We start from the raw sequence: 17,367 nt of genomic DNA on the forward strand, positions 1-17,367 counted from the left end.
GAGGAGTTTGATTGCGATGCTAACTATTTGAATAGCTACAAATGGCAAAGGAGAGATGCTCAAATAAATTTTTGATGCTCTAGGGAGTTCTTGGAGGATTACCTGCTATGGGCAGGGGGTTAGACTAGTTGATCTCATGGGTCTTTTCCAACTCTTGAAATTCAGTTAGAATGTCACAGTATATGAATCTGCCTTTGCTAACTAATAACCAGGTTAGTTAATGGCCTGTGGTTGACCATAAGCTCTAACTGGCTCTATTCATCAGGGGCATTCCCTACAATACCTGTCTTAGGTAAATACGTGAGTTATTACTTCCTTGGAAGAATGCCTTGTTCAACTTGTATTAGTTGAAAGTCAGGATGGTGTAGTAGTTCTGGAGTTGGACTTAGACCTGGAAGATCCAGGTTCAAATCCCCGTTCAGCCATAAAACTTCCTAGGTGACCTTGGACCAATCACTATTTCTCAGCCTCGCCCTGCCTCACCATGTTGTTGTGAGGACAGAAGCAGGGAAAGAACCATATATACCATCCTGAGCTTCTTGAAGGAAGGGTGGTATAAAAATGTGAAACATAAAATATGAGTGCAAACTGCTAGGCAGTGGTTCCCAAACTTTCTCAACTGGAAGCTCCGTTGGCATACTGGGCCAACTGGCTTCGGCTCCCCATTAGGGCTAAAATCCTATACATTGCATAGGTTAGTGCAGCGGTGTCCAAAGTTTTTGGCAGGAGGGCCACATTGTCTCTCTGACACTGGGTCGGGGGCCAGGGAAAAAAAAGGAAGTCATTTACATTTCAAATTTGAATAAATTTACATACGTCTACATAAATGAATATATCAAAGATGAACTTATATGACTGAATGAAGGTCTTGCAATAGCTCAAGGCCTATAAAAGGCCTGGCACAAAGCAAGGCTGGCCTTTCCTTTTCTGCCACTACTGCATCACAGATGTGAAACAGCAACCAGTGGAGGGAGCCCCCATCCCACAGCTCACGTGAGAGGTCAAACAGTAGCCCTCACGCTGAGAGCAGTTGCATCGGGCCAGTGTGGGCTCCAACAAATCACCAGAGGGCCAGAGGCTCATTGAAGACTGGGAACTCCCCGAGGGCCACATTGAGAGGCCTCAAGGGCCGCAAGTGGCCCCAGTGCTGGGGTTTGGGCACCCCTGGGTTAGTGAGTTTCTCTTTAGAATTCCATGGCTCCCCTGGCTGGTTTCCCAGGGAGCCCCCAGGGAGCCACGGCTAACAGTTTGGGAACCACCATGTTAGGGGGTAGCCTGGAGGCATCTCTAGTGCACAAATGTATACATGCACGAATAGGAAGGCTTCATGAAATGCATATCCAGCCATTTCAACAGACTGAAGCTGCTGAGAAATCTCTTGAAGTATTGATTGACTGTAGAATATTTTGTGGTTTTCTAGCATATTCTTAGCAAAACAAAAAAAAACCCTCACTTCCCTTCTTCATTTTTAATTCCATGCAGGACTATTGGAGAGGAAACAAATGTAGAGTTGAACCTGCAACCAGTAGTGGGCCTGGCCTGGCAGCAGGGCAAAAGCCCCAGGTGCTGCACCCACTACGCCCCTGCCACCTCTGCCCGCCATGCCACCCGCCAGCCCATCGGAGTCATTCAGTAGACAGGCGAAACCCCGTATGGCTCCCTGAAGCCAGGAAACCGGAAGAGCTCCTTAAGATCATGCCAGAAGGCTTTCCAAGCGCTTTGGAGCATCATGTGAGGCTTCATTATGCCTGGGTAAGTATCACCAGGGAGACGTCGTGATGCAGATCTGCCACTACCCCTCGCCAGAGTACCATGGTAGCAGGTCTGTTACTGCCTGCTACAACATAACACATGTGCATCATCTAAAACCAAAAAGGAGTATGTTTTTTTTTTCCCCTTTCATAGTACTTCGTCAGATACAAATTAATGTGGACTTAACTGACCAACGCAATCCTATGCATGATTATTTGGAAGTTCCACTGGTTTCAATAGGGCTTACTCTCAGGTACGTGTGTATAGGATTGCAGCATTGATCATCCATGGCTGCAATCCTATGTCGACTTCCTTGGAAGCAAGCCACAATGAACCTGCTGATCCTTATTTCACAAGGTTCATATGCAGAGGATTAAGCTTATAAGATTTCTTTCATAGCATTACAGTTTTAAATCAAAGCTAAGCCACCGGCAAGACCAACAGCCCAGAAATTCAAAGACAGGGAAAGGGCTTACCAGCAGTTCAGAAGTGGTGAGCAGATCTAGCGTCAGCGACTGGATGCGGGAGTAGTGCACCCCCAACTCGCGGTGGATCCCTGAGCACTCAATACATGTCAGAATGCCAAGGTTGGTGGAAAGCCATGTGGGGTCTGTAAGAGAGCAGTGGGCAAAGAGATACGTCACACAAATCGTACTGCCTTCCCATCTTGACTAGTCCTTAAGCATAATCCAGTCACCGCTCCCACCCCCAGATGGAATCATTCCCGGTGGAAGTTTTGATGGGCCAAAGGCACCTTGAAATTGATGCAAGAGCCCATTAAGGCAAGAGCAATCCTTATCTACCTAAAACCAAAGGGATTGTTTCAATGCATTTTCCCCTTTATGAAGAAGGGTCTGCACATGGGAATCATTGGTTGGGGGGGGGGGAATAAACATGCTGAGGGCCAGTTTAAAAGGAATCCCATGCGAGAGTAGCAATCCAACTGTTGCAGCTTCCCTCAAAGAATTCTGGGAATCACTATTTTGCAAAGGCTGCAAATCCATTATTTAGACCAGGGGTGTCCAAAGTTTTTAGGGGGAGGGCCACATCATCTCTCTGACATTGTGTTGGGGGCCAGGGAAAAATTAATTTACATTTAAAATTTGAATAAATTTACATACGTTTACATAAATGAATATATTAAAGATGAACTTGTATGAATGAATGAAGGTCTTGTGATAGCTCAAGACCCATAAAAGGCCTGGCACAAAGCAAGGCTGGCCTTTCCTTTGCTGCTCTACTGCATCACAGATGTGAAACAACAAGCAGTGGAGGGAGCCCTCATCCCACAGCTCACACAAGAGGTCAAACAGTCATGCTCACGCTGAAAGCAGTTGCATCGGGCCAGTCCGGGCTCTGGCAAATCTCTGGAGGGCCAGAGACTCATTGGAGACTGGGGACTCCTTAAGGGCCGCACTGAGAGGCCTTGAGGGCTGCAAGTGGCCCCAGGGCCGGGGTTTGGGCACCCCTGATTTAGACCAGCGGTTTCAATACTTTTTAGCACCAGGACCCTCTTTTTAAAACAGCACTCTGTTGGGACCCACCTAGGTTTACCAGACTTTAAAAAAGGAGATCTAGAAAGAAATAATATTATTATAACCAGGAAGACTCTCAAACTTTATCACTCTATACTCACACATGCTTACAAACTGCAGGAGCTCAGCTCCTTGCAGGGCAGTTATCTTGCAAACTGCAGGAGCTGAGCTCTTTGCAGGGTAATTATTAGCTACAGTATCTGATTTTTCAGTAGCTTCAGGGCTTGAGACAATTAGTTATCTTGATCTTTCCATCACCCTTTGGCAACCCACCAAAAATCAGGTCCCGACCCACAATTTGGAAACCACTGATTTAGAGCAAGTTCCTTGCCATTGCATGAACCATTGCTGAGCCAGGATTCCTTAGGATGGAAGCCAGGACAGATAAACTAAATTATGGTTTGGTTGTAGGGGCTTAGCTTTACCCAAGACATTTTTGCACCAATCCAATCACACTTGAAGGCTTTACTTGTGCCAGAATGTGTAAATACATTCAGTTGCATTGAAAGCAAAGCTATGCACAGTAAGGCAAGCATTCCAACATGTGTTTGGATGTGCCTCGGATATATGCTCACAGTTCTCAATCCAACAAGCACCAGGATGGTGCAATGGTTTAAGAGTTAGATTTAGACCTGAAGATCCAGGTTCAAATCCCCGCTCAGCCATGAAGCTTCCTGGGTGACCTCTGGCCAGTCATTCTCTGACAGGGTTGTTGTGAGGACAAAAGGAGGAGAGCAAATATCCTTGGAAGAAGGGTGGTATAAAAATATAAAATAAATAAATTAAAATAAAATAAATAGGATCAGGGCATTTGTTTTTACTGAAAATAAATCCTGTTGCTTCCAATTCTTTAGACCAGGGGTGCCCAAACCCCAGCCTTGCGGCCCTTGAGGACTCCAAATCCAGCCTGTGGGGAGCCCTCAATCTCCAATGAGCTTCTGGCCCTCCGGAGACTCGCTAGAGCCTGTGCTAACCCAATGCAATGTGTGGGCGACTGCTTAACCTCTTGCATGAGCTGTGGGACGAGGGCTCCCTCCACTGCTTGCTGTTTCACGTCTGTGATGCAGCAGCAGTAGCGAAGGAAAGGCCAGCCTTGTTTTGTGCAAGGCCTTTTATAGGCCTTGACCTATTGCAAGACCTTCATTCATTCATATAAATTCCATCTCCAATACATCTGAAATGTAAATTAATTCTTTATTTGCCCGGCCCCCGATAAAGTGTCAGAGAGATGATGTGGCCCTCCTGCCAAAAAGTTTGGACACCCCTGCTTTAGACAGAAGCAAACCTCCTCCCTCCAAAGTCCCGTGTCTAACATGCGCTACTCTCACAAGACCCACCTGGCCATCCCAGGAATAGGTCAGATCTCATCATCCACAGATTTGACTCAAATCCTGCAGATGGGTTATCTGACCTGTGTTGAAGACCGACCTGTACTCTCTGAATGCGACCAGAGGTGGGCTCTGGTCACATCCAGAGGGTGTTCTGAAGGCCAGGGAAGCTGCGTGCGGCCTGTCTAGGCCTGCTAAGGCCTTCTGGGGGACCTTAAAACATCGCTTCCGGTTTCGGGGAGGAAACCGCAAGTAACGTCTTAAAGACCTTGCAGATGAGACTGGAGCACAGTGTGGGGAGGGCTGGGTGCCCTGACCTGTATATTTGTTTTACCATGGGTTTTGGCATCCATGAGGGTTGACCTGTAGTCATATTCATCAAGTGCTTAGATCCAGGAAAGAAAAATAGTGCATCAGAATTAATCCTGAACTTCAGATTGTAGAGGTATGGCCTGTTGCATCTTTTTTTAAAGGAAGTAGTCTTCTTGTGAACTGGAATGCTTGGGCAGAACTACCACTCCTTGCCTAAGATTCTGTCCTGCCTTCTTTGATTAACCAAAACCTGACAAAATATCTGTTTAGGGCAAACCACAATGGATACCAAGACACGATTCTATCATTATTTATTATTATTATTATTTTATTAATTTATACCCCGCCTTTTTGCCCAACGGGCACACAAGGCGGCTGACAATTTAAAAGTGCAACATGAAAAACAATTTAAAACAATTTACAATAATTAAAAAATCTAAAAACAAACCAACAAACAAACCCCGTGGATTTTCATATAAAAAGCAGGAAGCAAGAACGCCAGCCAGCCTGTCAACAATTAAAAGCTTTTTGAAATAAAAAGGTCTTCAGTCCAGCCGAAACGTTAGCAATGAGGGAGCAGTTCTCAGTTCTAAGGGGAGGGTATTCCACAGTTCGGGGGCCACCACCGAGAAGGCCCTCTTCCTGGCCGCCGCCCCTCTCACATCACTTAGTGGCGGCACAGTCAAAAGGGCCCCCCCCCAGATGATCTAAGAGCACGGGCAGGATTGTAGGGAAGGAGGCGGTCCCTCAAATACCCCGGACCCGAGCCGTAAAGGGCTTTAAAAGTCAAAACTAGCACCTTGAATTGGGCCCGGAACAGAACCGGCAGCCAGTGTAGCCGCTGGAGCAACGGCTCGACAGAGTCAAACCGACGTGCCCCAGCAACCACACGAGCAGCCGCGTTCTGTACTAGTTGTAATTCTAAATACCGTAAAAGATTCTAAATACCGTAACAGCAGTGGGAATAATCCACTGTAAACACCTCCTGTTGAAAATGCCTAGTGGAAATGCTCTTGCACAGCCACTGTTCAACAGAGCTCATCGGAGAAGTATCCTTTTTGAATTGGGAGCTGCATCTGCAGTTTGGCCCTGCAGCCAACGCTGCCTGGTGGCATCCAACCTACCTGGGGCTCCGCAATCACAGCACTGCCGGTTGCCAGGCATATTCTTCACCTCGCCAATGACATGCTTAGTGAGTTCTTGCAGACCACTTTCTGCCATGCCCCCAGCCGAGGACACGCAGCCTCCTGGATCCACCTTGAAAGCATTGCTTAGCGCTTCATCCTTGCTGTTCTGCAGTACCGACACCCATCTGGCCCACAGAAGAGAACACCAATCAGGGATCCAAGTGGTGGTTATGGGGGGGAATCATCACAGCACAGGGGAGGGAGTGCCAATGTCACACCTGCTTGATCTGGAGGCCGGAACCAGTGCCTACATGACTGGAGTTGCAAAATAAAAATGGGGGTGGCTTGGGCACGTTCACACGCTTAGCTACCCGGGCATACTAGCCACTGACCCACGTGCATATTCAAAGGGTATATTGGCAACTACAAGTGAGTTGCAAATTACTCTGACAAGATTTGGGACTTTTTCCAACCACTTATAGTCCTGGACTCAAATTTAGGCCGGCGGTATCATTTGGCGTGGTGGTGGTGGTGGATGAAGCCTCTCTCCGATTCTTGGCACATGCTGGATTCCCCAAATATGGAAAGCAGGTGAGAGTGTTTGAGAAGGAAGAGAGCCGTTTTCAACCCCCAGATTTACCAAGAATAATAATTCGGTAATTGTGCCCAGGCAGGGCCCTGATACCAATGTCCTAATAAAATGCATAATGGTAAAGTTAGGACATTCAAATTAAACTCTTCAGATAGCCAAACCCCGCCCCCCCAACTGATCCTGCACCAAACAGAATTCAATTGGTTTGGCATTTCTTTAGCGCACCTTAATGCAAACTGTCTTTTTATGCCCCATTTGCCCAAAAAAGAACATTCTCAAAGATCTTTGGCAAACTCTGGGTCCCAAGAGAAGAGAAATGGGCGACAAGCAATCTTGCATCTCTCTCTCTCTCTCTCCCTCTCAATTTTCTCAGTTCTATTGCTACATTTTCAATCCTCTCCGTACATTTTGCAGTACGAAGAATTCTACAATTGTGCTGGGGGAAGCCATGGCAGAAGGCACAAATACATCACCCACCTTCTTTCCTTTGCAAAGAAGGTGACTGTGCACCCTCTCACTAAGGCTACAATTCACGGCAAAAATGAGCAGCTGTCCAATCAAAGGAGTAAAGCTAAAGCAGGAGGACAGACACAAGAAACTTACACGATGCACTCCTGCTCATCCTCTGCTTGGAAGTGATAGGTTCTGTTATCTGCAGGGAGGAGAAAAGGAGAAAGAAAATTTTTTTTTCTTTTTTAAAACCAGATACTGGACTGTCAGTCCACAACTGCCTACTGTGACAACAGAGATCCAGGGCCAGGCATGTTTCCCAGTTCTGCTATCAGAGATATTTCAACTGGAGATGCCAGGGATTGAACCTGGGACCACTGAGTGATAACCTATCTTATTCTGAGCTTTCATTTAAAAAAAAAAAGTTTCTAGCCCTCATGATTACAGAAACAAGCTGGACTGTGTGCAGCGAATGCCTAGTAAAACATATGCAGTAGTTATGTAACCCACTTTTAAAACCATTACATCCTTGAAGTAACCCTGGCACAGGAGCAATCCTGGCATGGAGGTAGCATGCCAAATGCCACTGCCCCCCCTCCACTGTATCTTGACTCACCAAAATCTGCCCTCCCACCTGATGGCATACCAGCCACTACCTCTGCAGCTGCTCCTTTCTCTCCCTAGACTCAAAAAGAAAGGAGGAAGGTGAAGAAGGACACTTCAACCAACCATTCTCTTCCACTTTGGCAGAGGGGAACAGGTGGCCCTCATCACTCTGTCTCCTAAGGTAGCCACCTCAGTCAACCAAATGGATGGGATGCTCCCATCACAACTGGTTACAATGTTTAAGGAACTAAATTAACTTCTTACCACCCACACCCTCATTTTGTTCCCTAGCTAACATATGCGTAAGTCAGACTGGGGACAGTTATCCAATCTGGCCCACTGGATGACAATCCTGGTGAATTCACAGATTTTTCCTATCACAGGTAGCCCTGACTTCTAGGCAGCTGTGTCTCTGTTTTGTGCAGGCACAGCTTTGCGCTTTTGCACCTGCATGATAGTTCTGTCCCAACTTACGTTGGTTCCAACTTCCAGACAAACATCTGGAACAGAACCAGAATGCAAGTTGGGGACTGCCTGTATTGCTGCGACTATTTTGTGTTTTATTACTTTCTTATTATATTTGAATGTCCTATATTTGAGGGGTAAAAAGCATGATATATAAATCCTAAAGTAAACCTCAATTTCTTAACAAGATCAAATCAAAAACTAAACTTTACATGGAACAGATATTAAAAAAAATACACTATATCACGAGTTACTTTGTCGTAGTTCTTTGTCAATGGCAGGACAGGAAGTGCCTGGCATCATGGTAAGCTCTTCACTTACGTGTCACAAGGTCAAAAGACCTTTTATCCTCCGGATGAGGCCTCACTTGGCAGGTCAACAGGCTGAGCTTCACTGGAGGTCGGTTTATCTGTGAAAATAAGGAAGTGGGAAGTCGGACTCAGGGCTGGCCCATCCATGAGGCCAACTGATATGGTTGCCTCAGGCAGCAGACTGGTGGTGACGGTTTTCATCTCTGTGCAGTGCTGTAACGTACTTCCCTAGCACCTGGGGCAGTGACATCAACCTCCCTCCACCCTCCTCTGTTACTAGGGTGGAGTCTGATGGGGTAGTCACGTACACACACACACACGGTGTAATGCCCGGGGCACGTGTCTATCAGGCTCCACTCTAGTTGCGCCTCTATCTCTGTGTCTCTACTTACCTCCATTGCTCCTTCTCCTTCCACTCCCTGGATTAGAAAGGAAGAGGAGGACAAAGAGGAAGGAGTAATGTGGAGGAGGGGATTTCACTGGAGGTCTTCAAGCAGAGGCTCAACAGGCACTGCTCTACAACAGTGGTTCACAATATTTTTTCTCTTGGGCTGCCAAGGAATACACATTTCCATAATTGTGCCCCTCGTATTAGCCCCACAAGGCATTCTAATGCCGGCCTTGCAAGGCATTCCAATACAGACCTGCCTTTTTCTGCCATTATTCAATTCTTTTTCAAGTACCCCTAAAGGTCCTGGCAAGTACCCCTGGGGGTATACATATCTCAGGTTGGGAACCACTGCTTTAGGAGGATTTCCTGCTACAGGCAGGGAGCTGGACTAGATTCCAACTCTATGACTCTATGAGAATGCTGTGCTAGAACACTGGACAGTAAAAGGAGCAAAGGCTGCCACATCATTGGGTAAAGGGAGGCAACATTTGGAATGCCTCCTCAAGATTTCTTGGACCAGCCCTGGTCGAAATGTTGGATTCTGTGCCATTGAGCAGGGAATGGTCCAAATTTTTTGCATTGTGTCCCTGGCAAACTGCCATCCCTAATTTTACTTTTCAAGGATACCTTGCTACGTCCAAATTAAGGCAAGGTGCTAGTCTGGTCTCTCTTCGGGGTCAGCTCCATCCCCGGGGCCTCTCAGAATCTTGTAGCCCCTTAAAGATGAACAGATTCATCACAGCATGGAGTCTCACCAGACTGGAGTTTGACTTCCTCAGGTGCATGGTGTGCATCCAGCTTATTCTCCAGGGTTCACTCTGAGGTGGTAATCACCAGCTCTTGCCCAAATGTGTCTCCATACAACATCCATTTACCATCTAAGGACCAACTACACCTGACATTCCACCACCATTAACCGGCAGGTTGAATAGAGAAGCTGAACGAAGGTGCGTTTTCTCCATTAACCCATTTTTGCCTGGCCCACAGGTTTGATACCTGTTGCATACGTGTAACGTTGGGCAGAAATGGCTTAAACCAGCCTAGAACTGCAGTGTATAAGGAAAGGAATGAAAACTTTCTCCCAGTGTTATATTCTCTCCAAAAATCCCCCTTGAATTAAATATTTCCTGCACTGAGGGATCCCCTGGGGGCTGGGGATAAGAATAGGCCCTCGGTTTGGCTGTACTTGTCGTAAAAGGTGACTAAACAGCCACCTGGGAGATGGGACTCCTCAGCCTGGGAAGGCAGCTCATCTGAGAGAAGGAAAACTCTGATCCCAAACCTCCACTGCCTTGTGGCTACATCCAGTTATGGAAAAGGCTTCAGGAGTCAACCTCGAGGCAAAATCCGGAGCCGGAGTCCCTGAGGCAGTTCATGGCTGAACACAGTCACGTTCTGGCAACTCCTGCGACGTCGCTGGAACCAGCCGTATTGGCCTCTGCCTTTCCATTGGACCATTTCAGCGACATGGAGAGGGGGGATTTGCTGCATGGGTCACAGCCTATCCTCCATACCTACTTTACCCAGGTTTCACGCACTGGAGAGGACACTCTATTCCAGAACCACCATTCAGAGCGTGACACCATAGTCTTCCGAGACGGAAGGATGCCAACAGCACTGAGGGCAAATATCTCATGGAAGGGCATACCTGAGGGAAGGTCTGATTTTTGATGGAACAATGGAGAAGCATTTAACACACACACCCCCCCCACACACACACAATAGCATCCTGCAAGCACAAGTCAGCTCCCCGCTCTCCTATCCCACCCAATTTAGTTTTTACCAAGAAAAGTAGAAGGGGGCTACCTGATTAGCTGCCCCCCTGGCTCCTGCTGTTCCGACTGAGGTGACCCTTTCCCTAACTGCCACCAAAGGGCTAATGAGGAACCATTTGGTCCTGAGAGGGAGAGAAAGAACCCAATTTTAAAATGCAGCATGAAAAGATCTGACTTGGTTTTTCCCCCTGCTGCTTGTCTGCAGTTTTTCCTTGTTGCATACTGTTTTTATAAACGTTATGTCAATCACATTGTGAGGTGGACCTGAAACATGGTGGTGCTAGTGGTGGTGGTTCTTCCTCTTCCTGCTGGCGCTTGGGGAGCAGGTTGTCCTCTCAACCAATATGCTGCTGTAGGTGCAGCTGGGATCCATCTGTCATTCATGACACTCTTCCACTCTTTGAGATTGTTGGCAATATTTCTTGCCTCGTTGATGGTCCAACGTTGGTTCCTTAGGTCTTCCTCAATGTGTCTGAGCCATGCTTTCTTTGGTGCTGCCCGTTGACCCCTCCAGTAGGGAGGTCCCTTTCGCCAGAGAAGCTGGTGCAGCAGCCAGCTGGAGTTAATTCTGCAGACGTGGCCAAACCATGGCAGTTTGTGTTTTTGTGTATTTGCTCTTTGACTGATTGGTGACGACTGCACCTTATCCAAATTGTCTTGTTAACAACAGTGATCACAAAGACATTCACCCAGGATCTGACTCAAGCATTGCATTTGGAAGACCTCAAGCTTATTCATGTCTGATCTGAGCAGAGTCCATGTTTCAGATCCATTTAGGGGAATTAGCAGGATCAGTGCTCAGAAGAGGTGAATTTTGGTCTTGATGGAGATACTGACCTTCTTCCAGAGATACTGTTTTAGCAAGGCAAGTGCTGCTGTTGCTTAGCCAATCCTGCCGTGGACTTGATGGATGCCACTTTTTTCTCCTGCACAGCATTTCTGGTTCACTTCCTGCATTAAACCTGACCTAAGGACAGGCTTAATGTAGTATGTTATTTGGACTTAGATGGTAAACAGATGATCAAATGTACCTTCATATTGATAGAGCAGATACTGAACAACACAAGTGAACCCACTGGAAGACAGCCTTGGTAAACTCCTTGCATCCGATGATATAGGGGTCCAATACACAGAAACCTACACTGCAATGCATCCATTAGCCTTTGAGATTCCACAACATTCTTTCCTTTTTGAAAGTGTTTGAAGGATAGGGTTCATTCTGGCATTAATATCAGCACTCACCACATGAGGGCATGATCAGATAACTGAACACACAGAATGGGGGGGAGGAGTCGCATCATGTTTTTCCACCACATCAAAATGCAGCTCACAAATAAGGTTTGACACAAGGCAGAAGCAGGAATCTACAATAACCAGGGGCAAGTGGTTACAATGACTGCTAGGAACAGGGAAGATTTGTGGACCACACAACAAAGCAGTGGGGTTGGGTATGACAGAGGAAGCTGAACAAACAAGCACCGTTGAGAGAGAACAACGGGAGAATAATAAAAGAGAGGAGATTGAAGCACACTAAACACACAGACAGGATTCAAAGAGGTAGAATAAAAAGGGTGAAGGGTTTGGTCCCAGTTTCATGTCTAGGACACCTCCAGGCAGGAGCCACTTTTAACAAAATCACAACAGATGAGAGGAACAAGTTGGAAGAGGTAAAATATGTTATCCTGTGGGGGGAAGATATTCAAGGTGTGTTTTTGTGGTTCCAGGTAGTCTCTGACTGGTCCTCAAGCAATATCAAGAAAGTAGTGGTTACTATTTCAGCTAACATGTTGTCATGGTTCTCAAGGTTACCCTGCACATGCCCAATCTATTCTGATCTCAGAAGCTAAGCAGGATCAGGCCTGGTTAGTACTTGGATGGGAGACTGCCTGGGAATACTGGGTGCTGTAGGCTTATACCATAGTCTTTCAAGACTGAAGGCTGCCAACCATAGGAGAAAATGAAAACCCTCCAAGACAAGGACATGGGCACTGAGGTCCAAGTAGGTCCTCCTCGAGCAAAAGGTTTAAAAACCCTCAGGAGGCCTGTGATCGTCACATTTCACCCCACCCTCCAGCCCCACTTACAGTACTGTGCGAAATGGTGAGGTAGCCATACTTCACGCCACATTTTCTCTTCTGCCAGACTTTTCGAATCCTAAGACAGAGAGAGGGATAGCAAGGAGGCTCATTGTATCACAGACTGCCTCCCTCCACTGAAGGCCAAAGACTGCAATTGCTGCTCGTCCTCCCCACATTATACAGCTGTTACATTGGGATGGAGCATCTCATCTAGTTGACACCACAGGTCTTGGGACCCGACTAGAACTGATGGGGCCAATGCCCATGTGTCCGCCCCATTCACATGAAAGGAGGTGGTGAAAGCAGTCTCTCTTTTATGCATAAAGGAGCATACAGGAGAGGGAAGTGAAAACTCTTCCCCCACCTTGCCAAGCTGTGTCTACTGCTGTTAAAACAATTTCCCTTCAACCCAGTACTCCCAATAACAGAAGTGAACCTTCTTCAAACAATGGAGTACTGAGAGGCAAGGTGTGCAGTCCTTTCCATGTCACAGAATCTCTACTCCATATGTAAATACAGCATACCCAGGGATAATATACAGGCAGTTGCACCCGTTGCCTCTAGTTGAGCCCCAAGCATTTTATACTGCCCTTCCTCCAAGGAGCTCAGGATGGTGTACTAGTTCCTCTCCTCCTTTTGTCCTTACAACAGCTCCGTTGGGGAGGTGAGGCTGAGAGATGGTGACTGGCCCAAGCTCACCCAAGAAGCCGCATGGCTGAGCGGGAATTTGAACTTCCAGGTCCAGGGGATCTTCCAGGTCCAAGTTCAACTCCCAAACCACAACACCATCCTGGCCCTCTCTAAATGTGGACATTTGTCAAGGGTGTGGTGGCACACCTACAAAATGTGATGGGGACTTTCCATAACTTCAGTGACCTTACCTATGAAATCGCACTTGCACACGCAAGGGTAAACAGGGAAAAAATTAAAAGTTGAGCCCATGTGAACATGCAGAAACAGCATGAAAGTGCAGCTCTTCCTGAACCGTAGAACTTTAAAACACAGCTGAAAAATAGCATGACTGCCTATATGTGGCCTTCTCCACCTGCACCAATCATTTCCTAATCAAGGTAAGCCAAGATCAGAAAAAGATTTCTGACACAGGTGCAGATTGTTTTTTCTTTGTGGCAATTACATTTTTTTTAAAAGACTGGGGAGCATTCCAAAAAGGAAAGGACTCCATCACCCCTCAGAGCAGCTTTGGATGCAAGACAGATGAGGGGATGAATAAATCGGCACAGTTGCTTTGCACACCCAAGCTCCACACTTCTGCTACATCCAGACTAAAACACCTGTGAAGTCTCCACTGTGAAGTCGAGGCAGAGAAATTCTCACTGCAGGGACAGTTTCCTCATATCCTCAGGTTGAGGAGTAGGTGTGACAGTTGAGTGATCATGGTTCCTGCTCTCTCTTTCAGTGAACATCTAGCCAGGCAAGGCCAGGGTGGAGGCAGTCAAGAGGCAACCTTGACAACTGCAGTGAGAACCTATTCCTGATGCCCCCAAACTTCCCGATGTCCTATTCCCACTGACCCAAAATGAGAGTGGCTATGAAGTCATCTGAACCCTTGGAACACACTGGAACAGGCCTCGTGACACAGCTGTTTAAAAGAAGCATCAGATGAGACCCTGGAGATTCACACAAATCATAAGCAACCATTCCCAAACTTTGAATCATCCCTTTCTGTCACTCATCATAAGAGGAACTTCTCTCCCCCTGCCTTTAACACACACGTTGAGGAAGCGGGGGAGGGGGGGAGAAGACAGTCAACATCTCTTTAGCAGATGTCTTTTGTACTGGCATCAAAAAGACATGGGCAGATGTCTTTTGTAAGTCATCTGTTCATAAGAGTAAGATTCTGCATTAAGGGGAACTGAAAGGGAGATAAAGAGCCCTAAGGTATGTATCTTACGGGCAAGCAGAGCATAGTTACTCCATCTCAGGTGCAAAAATGCCTTGGATCAACCTTGAGAGTGCTCAAATGCAACACAGGTGTTTGTAGATGACCTGCCAGCAATTGTTAAAAGCAGGGGGTGGTGGTGGTGGTGGTGTTGTAACAATGAAATAGCAGGAGCAAGCCCTACAGCAAAAACAAACTTGGTGTGTTTGATCTGAAAGCACTTCCACTATTTATTTTTAAACCGCCCTTCCTCCAAGGAGCTCAGGGTGGAGTTCGTAGTTTCTCTCCTCCTTTTGCCCTCACAACAACCCTGAGAGGTAGGCAAGGCTAAGAGAGAGTGACTGGCCCAAGGTCACCTGGGAAACTTCATGGCTGAGCAGAGATTTGAACCTTGACCTTCCAGATCCAAGTCTGACTCCTGAACCACTACACCAAGGGCTATCAGTACCATTCAGATACTGGTTGTGTCTTATTATTCGTGAGGGTTCCGTTCCTTCCCAGAACTCACATGGGAAAAGCTAATTGGTTAAGAGGCACTTTTTTCAAGTGGGTGCTCCTTTTTTTAGCAGGGGGAGAGTAACTGGCCCACCTCACCCCAGCACTGTCTGTTCTAGTGGCTGTCTGCTGGTATTCATTTGCATCTTTTTAGATTGTGAGCCCTTTTGGGACAGGGAGCCATTTAGTTATTTGATTTTTCTCTGTAAACCGCTTTGTGAACTTTTAGTTGAAAAGCGGTATATAAATACTGTTAATAATAATAATAATAATAATAATAATAATAAATTTTAAAAACAAAGTCCCTTTGCTTCAGTGGTGAAACCATATGGTTCTTACCCATCACTTTTCTTGTGCAGAAAACCCGATTTCTCAGTCCCATACTGCTTGTTGCCTTGGTTCTGATGGATACTGTATCCACTGCCAGAGTTCTTCCTATTGAGGTTTTCCTGAGATGGCCACACACACACACACACACACACACACACACAACTGTTAGCTATTATTGAACACAGGATATCCTACCATGCCACAGAAGACCCTGCTCAAAATCCTTCAGAGCACCAACAGCTGAAGCACAAACGGGGTCATAGATGTAGCTGTTAAATTCATCAACTAAAAACCTTTTGATTCATTAAAACAAATTGTCCCAATGCAGTTGTTTCCAAACTGCAAGCTGTGACTACCTGAGGAGCCAAGAAAACCAACGGGGGAGCTGCAGAATCCTCGCGAAAAACTCGCTGCCCTATACAATGCATAGCAATGCTTCTCAAACTGTGGGTCGGGACCCACTATAAATATGTGGCCTGTTTAAAGCACAGATCCTATAACATTTCCCCAGATGCAGTCACATACCATGGTAGTATCAAGTCTAAGGTATTAAAAATAGCCTGCTAACTGGGTAAGAGGCACTTTTTCTAGTGGGTGCTCCCCTTTTTTTGCAGGGGGAGCGTAACTGGACCTCCACACCCCAGCAGTGTCTTTTCTAGCGGCTGTCTGCTGTTGATCTTCTGCAGCTTTTTAGATTGTGAGCCCTTTTGGGATAAGGAGCCATTAGTTATTTGATTTTTTTCTCTGCATTGTGAACTTTAGTTGAAAAGCAGTTCATAAATTCTGTTAATAATAATTATTAATAAAAATAAAATACATATTGAAATGAATGAGAACCCACCTGACTTGCAACCCACCTAGTGGGACCAGACTCACAGTTTGAGAAACACTGCTATACACTGTTTAGGGTGGTGGATTTTTGCAAGGATTCAGGGGCGTTAGCCACCAGAGCAAATGGAAGCACAAAGCTTTAGGGGCAGCAAACTTCTGAATGCCAGCTGTTTTGGAGAAGAGAAACAGAATAGATCTCCCAAGCCTGCCCTACTCAGGAGCTTCCTGAAGGTCCTTGGTTGGCCACTGAGGAAAGCAAAATCCCGGACTAGATGCATTTATGTATTATGCTTGTAGACCATGTTGAGCCTTGGATAAAGTGGGATAAAAATCTTTTCAGTAGATGATCCTTTGATCACAACCAACAGAGTTATTCTTTTTCTATTTACTATCTGGATTAAGGCTGTAATCCTATACATCAGTGGTTCTCACACATTTAGCACCGAGACCCACTTTTTAGAATGAGAATCTGTTGGGACCCACCAGAAGTGACGTCATGACCAGAAGTGACATCATCAAGCGGGAAAATTGTTAACAATCCTAGGCTGCAATCCTATCCACATTTACCCAGGTTTAAGCCCCATTGACTATATATATATCCTGTTAAAAGTACAGATCTGTGACATGTCCCAAATGCAGTCACATACAACGGCAGCATCAAGTCTAATATATTAAAAATAAAATATCGAAATGAATGGGGACCCACTTGAAATTGGCTCCGTTCCACAGTTTGAGAAACACTGCGATACATATTTATCTGAAAGTAAGTCCCATTGGGCTTAATGAGGCTTATTTTTGAGTAGACATGCATAGGATTACACTGTTAAGAAATTCATATGGTTCAGCAACTGGTACGTAAACTGAGCCCCAAATATAAAACAGAACCTACCCTGCTAGGGACCTTGAAGCTCACTGATCCTAAAGGCCCCAGCTGGGTCACGCCTCACTTCAAGCTCTCACTTTCCTCCCAGGAACTCTAAGCAGAAAACTCACCCCTTTGTTCTCCAGCTGCAGGATGCCTCGGAGGGAATCGCGGATCTGAGTGAGCTGCTTCACCTCCTCTTCCTTTGCCTGATGAAGCTGGAAAGG

General features: G+C 46.3%; 1 protein-coding gene across 1 annotated transcript in view; it reads right to left on the reverse strand.

Moving 5' to 3' along the window:
• ASAP3 (ArfGAP with SH3 domain, ankyrin repeat and PH domain 3) overlaps positions 1–17,367 on the reverse strand; it is an 85,912-nt gene that overhangs the window by 14,795 nt on the left and 53,750 nt on the right. Inside the window, exons 9-15 of the mRNA XM_066638582.1 lie at positions 17,272–17,358; positions 15,457–15,566; positions 12,729–12,798; positions 8,489–8,576; positions 7,250–7,298; positions 6,052–6,239; positions 2,229–2,362 (exon numbers count right to left, since the gene is read on the reverse strand). Of these exons, the coding sequence (XP_066494679.1) occupies positions 2,229–2,362; positions 6,052–6,239; positions 7,250–7,298; positions 8,489–8,576; positions 12,729–12,798; positions 15,457–15,566; positions 17,272–17,358 (726 nt within the window). The remainder of the gene's footprint in view (positions 1–2,228; positions 2,363–6,051; positions 6,240–7,249; positions 7,299–8,488; positions 8,577–12,728; positions 12,799–15,456; positions 15,567–17,271; positions 17,359–17,367) is intronic.

The sequence above is a fragment of the Tiliqua scincoides genome, chromosome 10 (genome assembly GCF_035046505.1).
Source record: "Tiliqua scincoides isolate rTilSci1 chromosome 10, rTilSci1.hap2, whole genome shotgun sequence".
NCBI lineage: Eukaryota > Metazoa > Chordata > Lepidosauria > Squamata > Scincidae > Tiliqua > Tiliqua scincoides.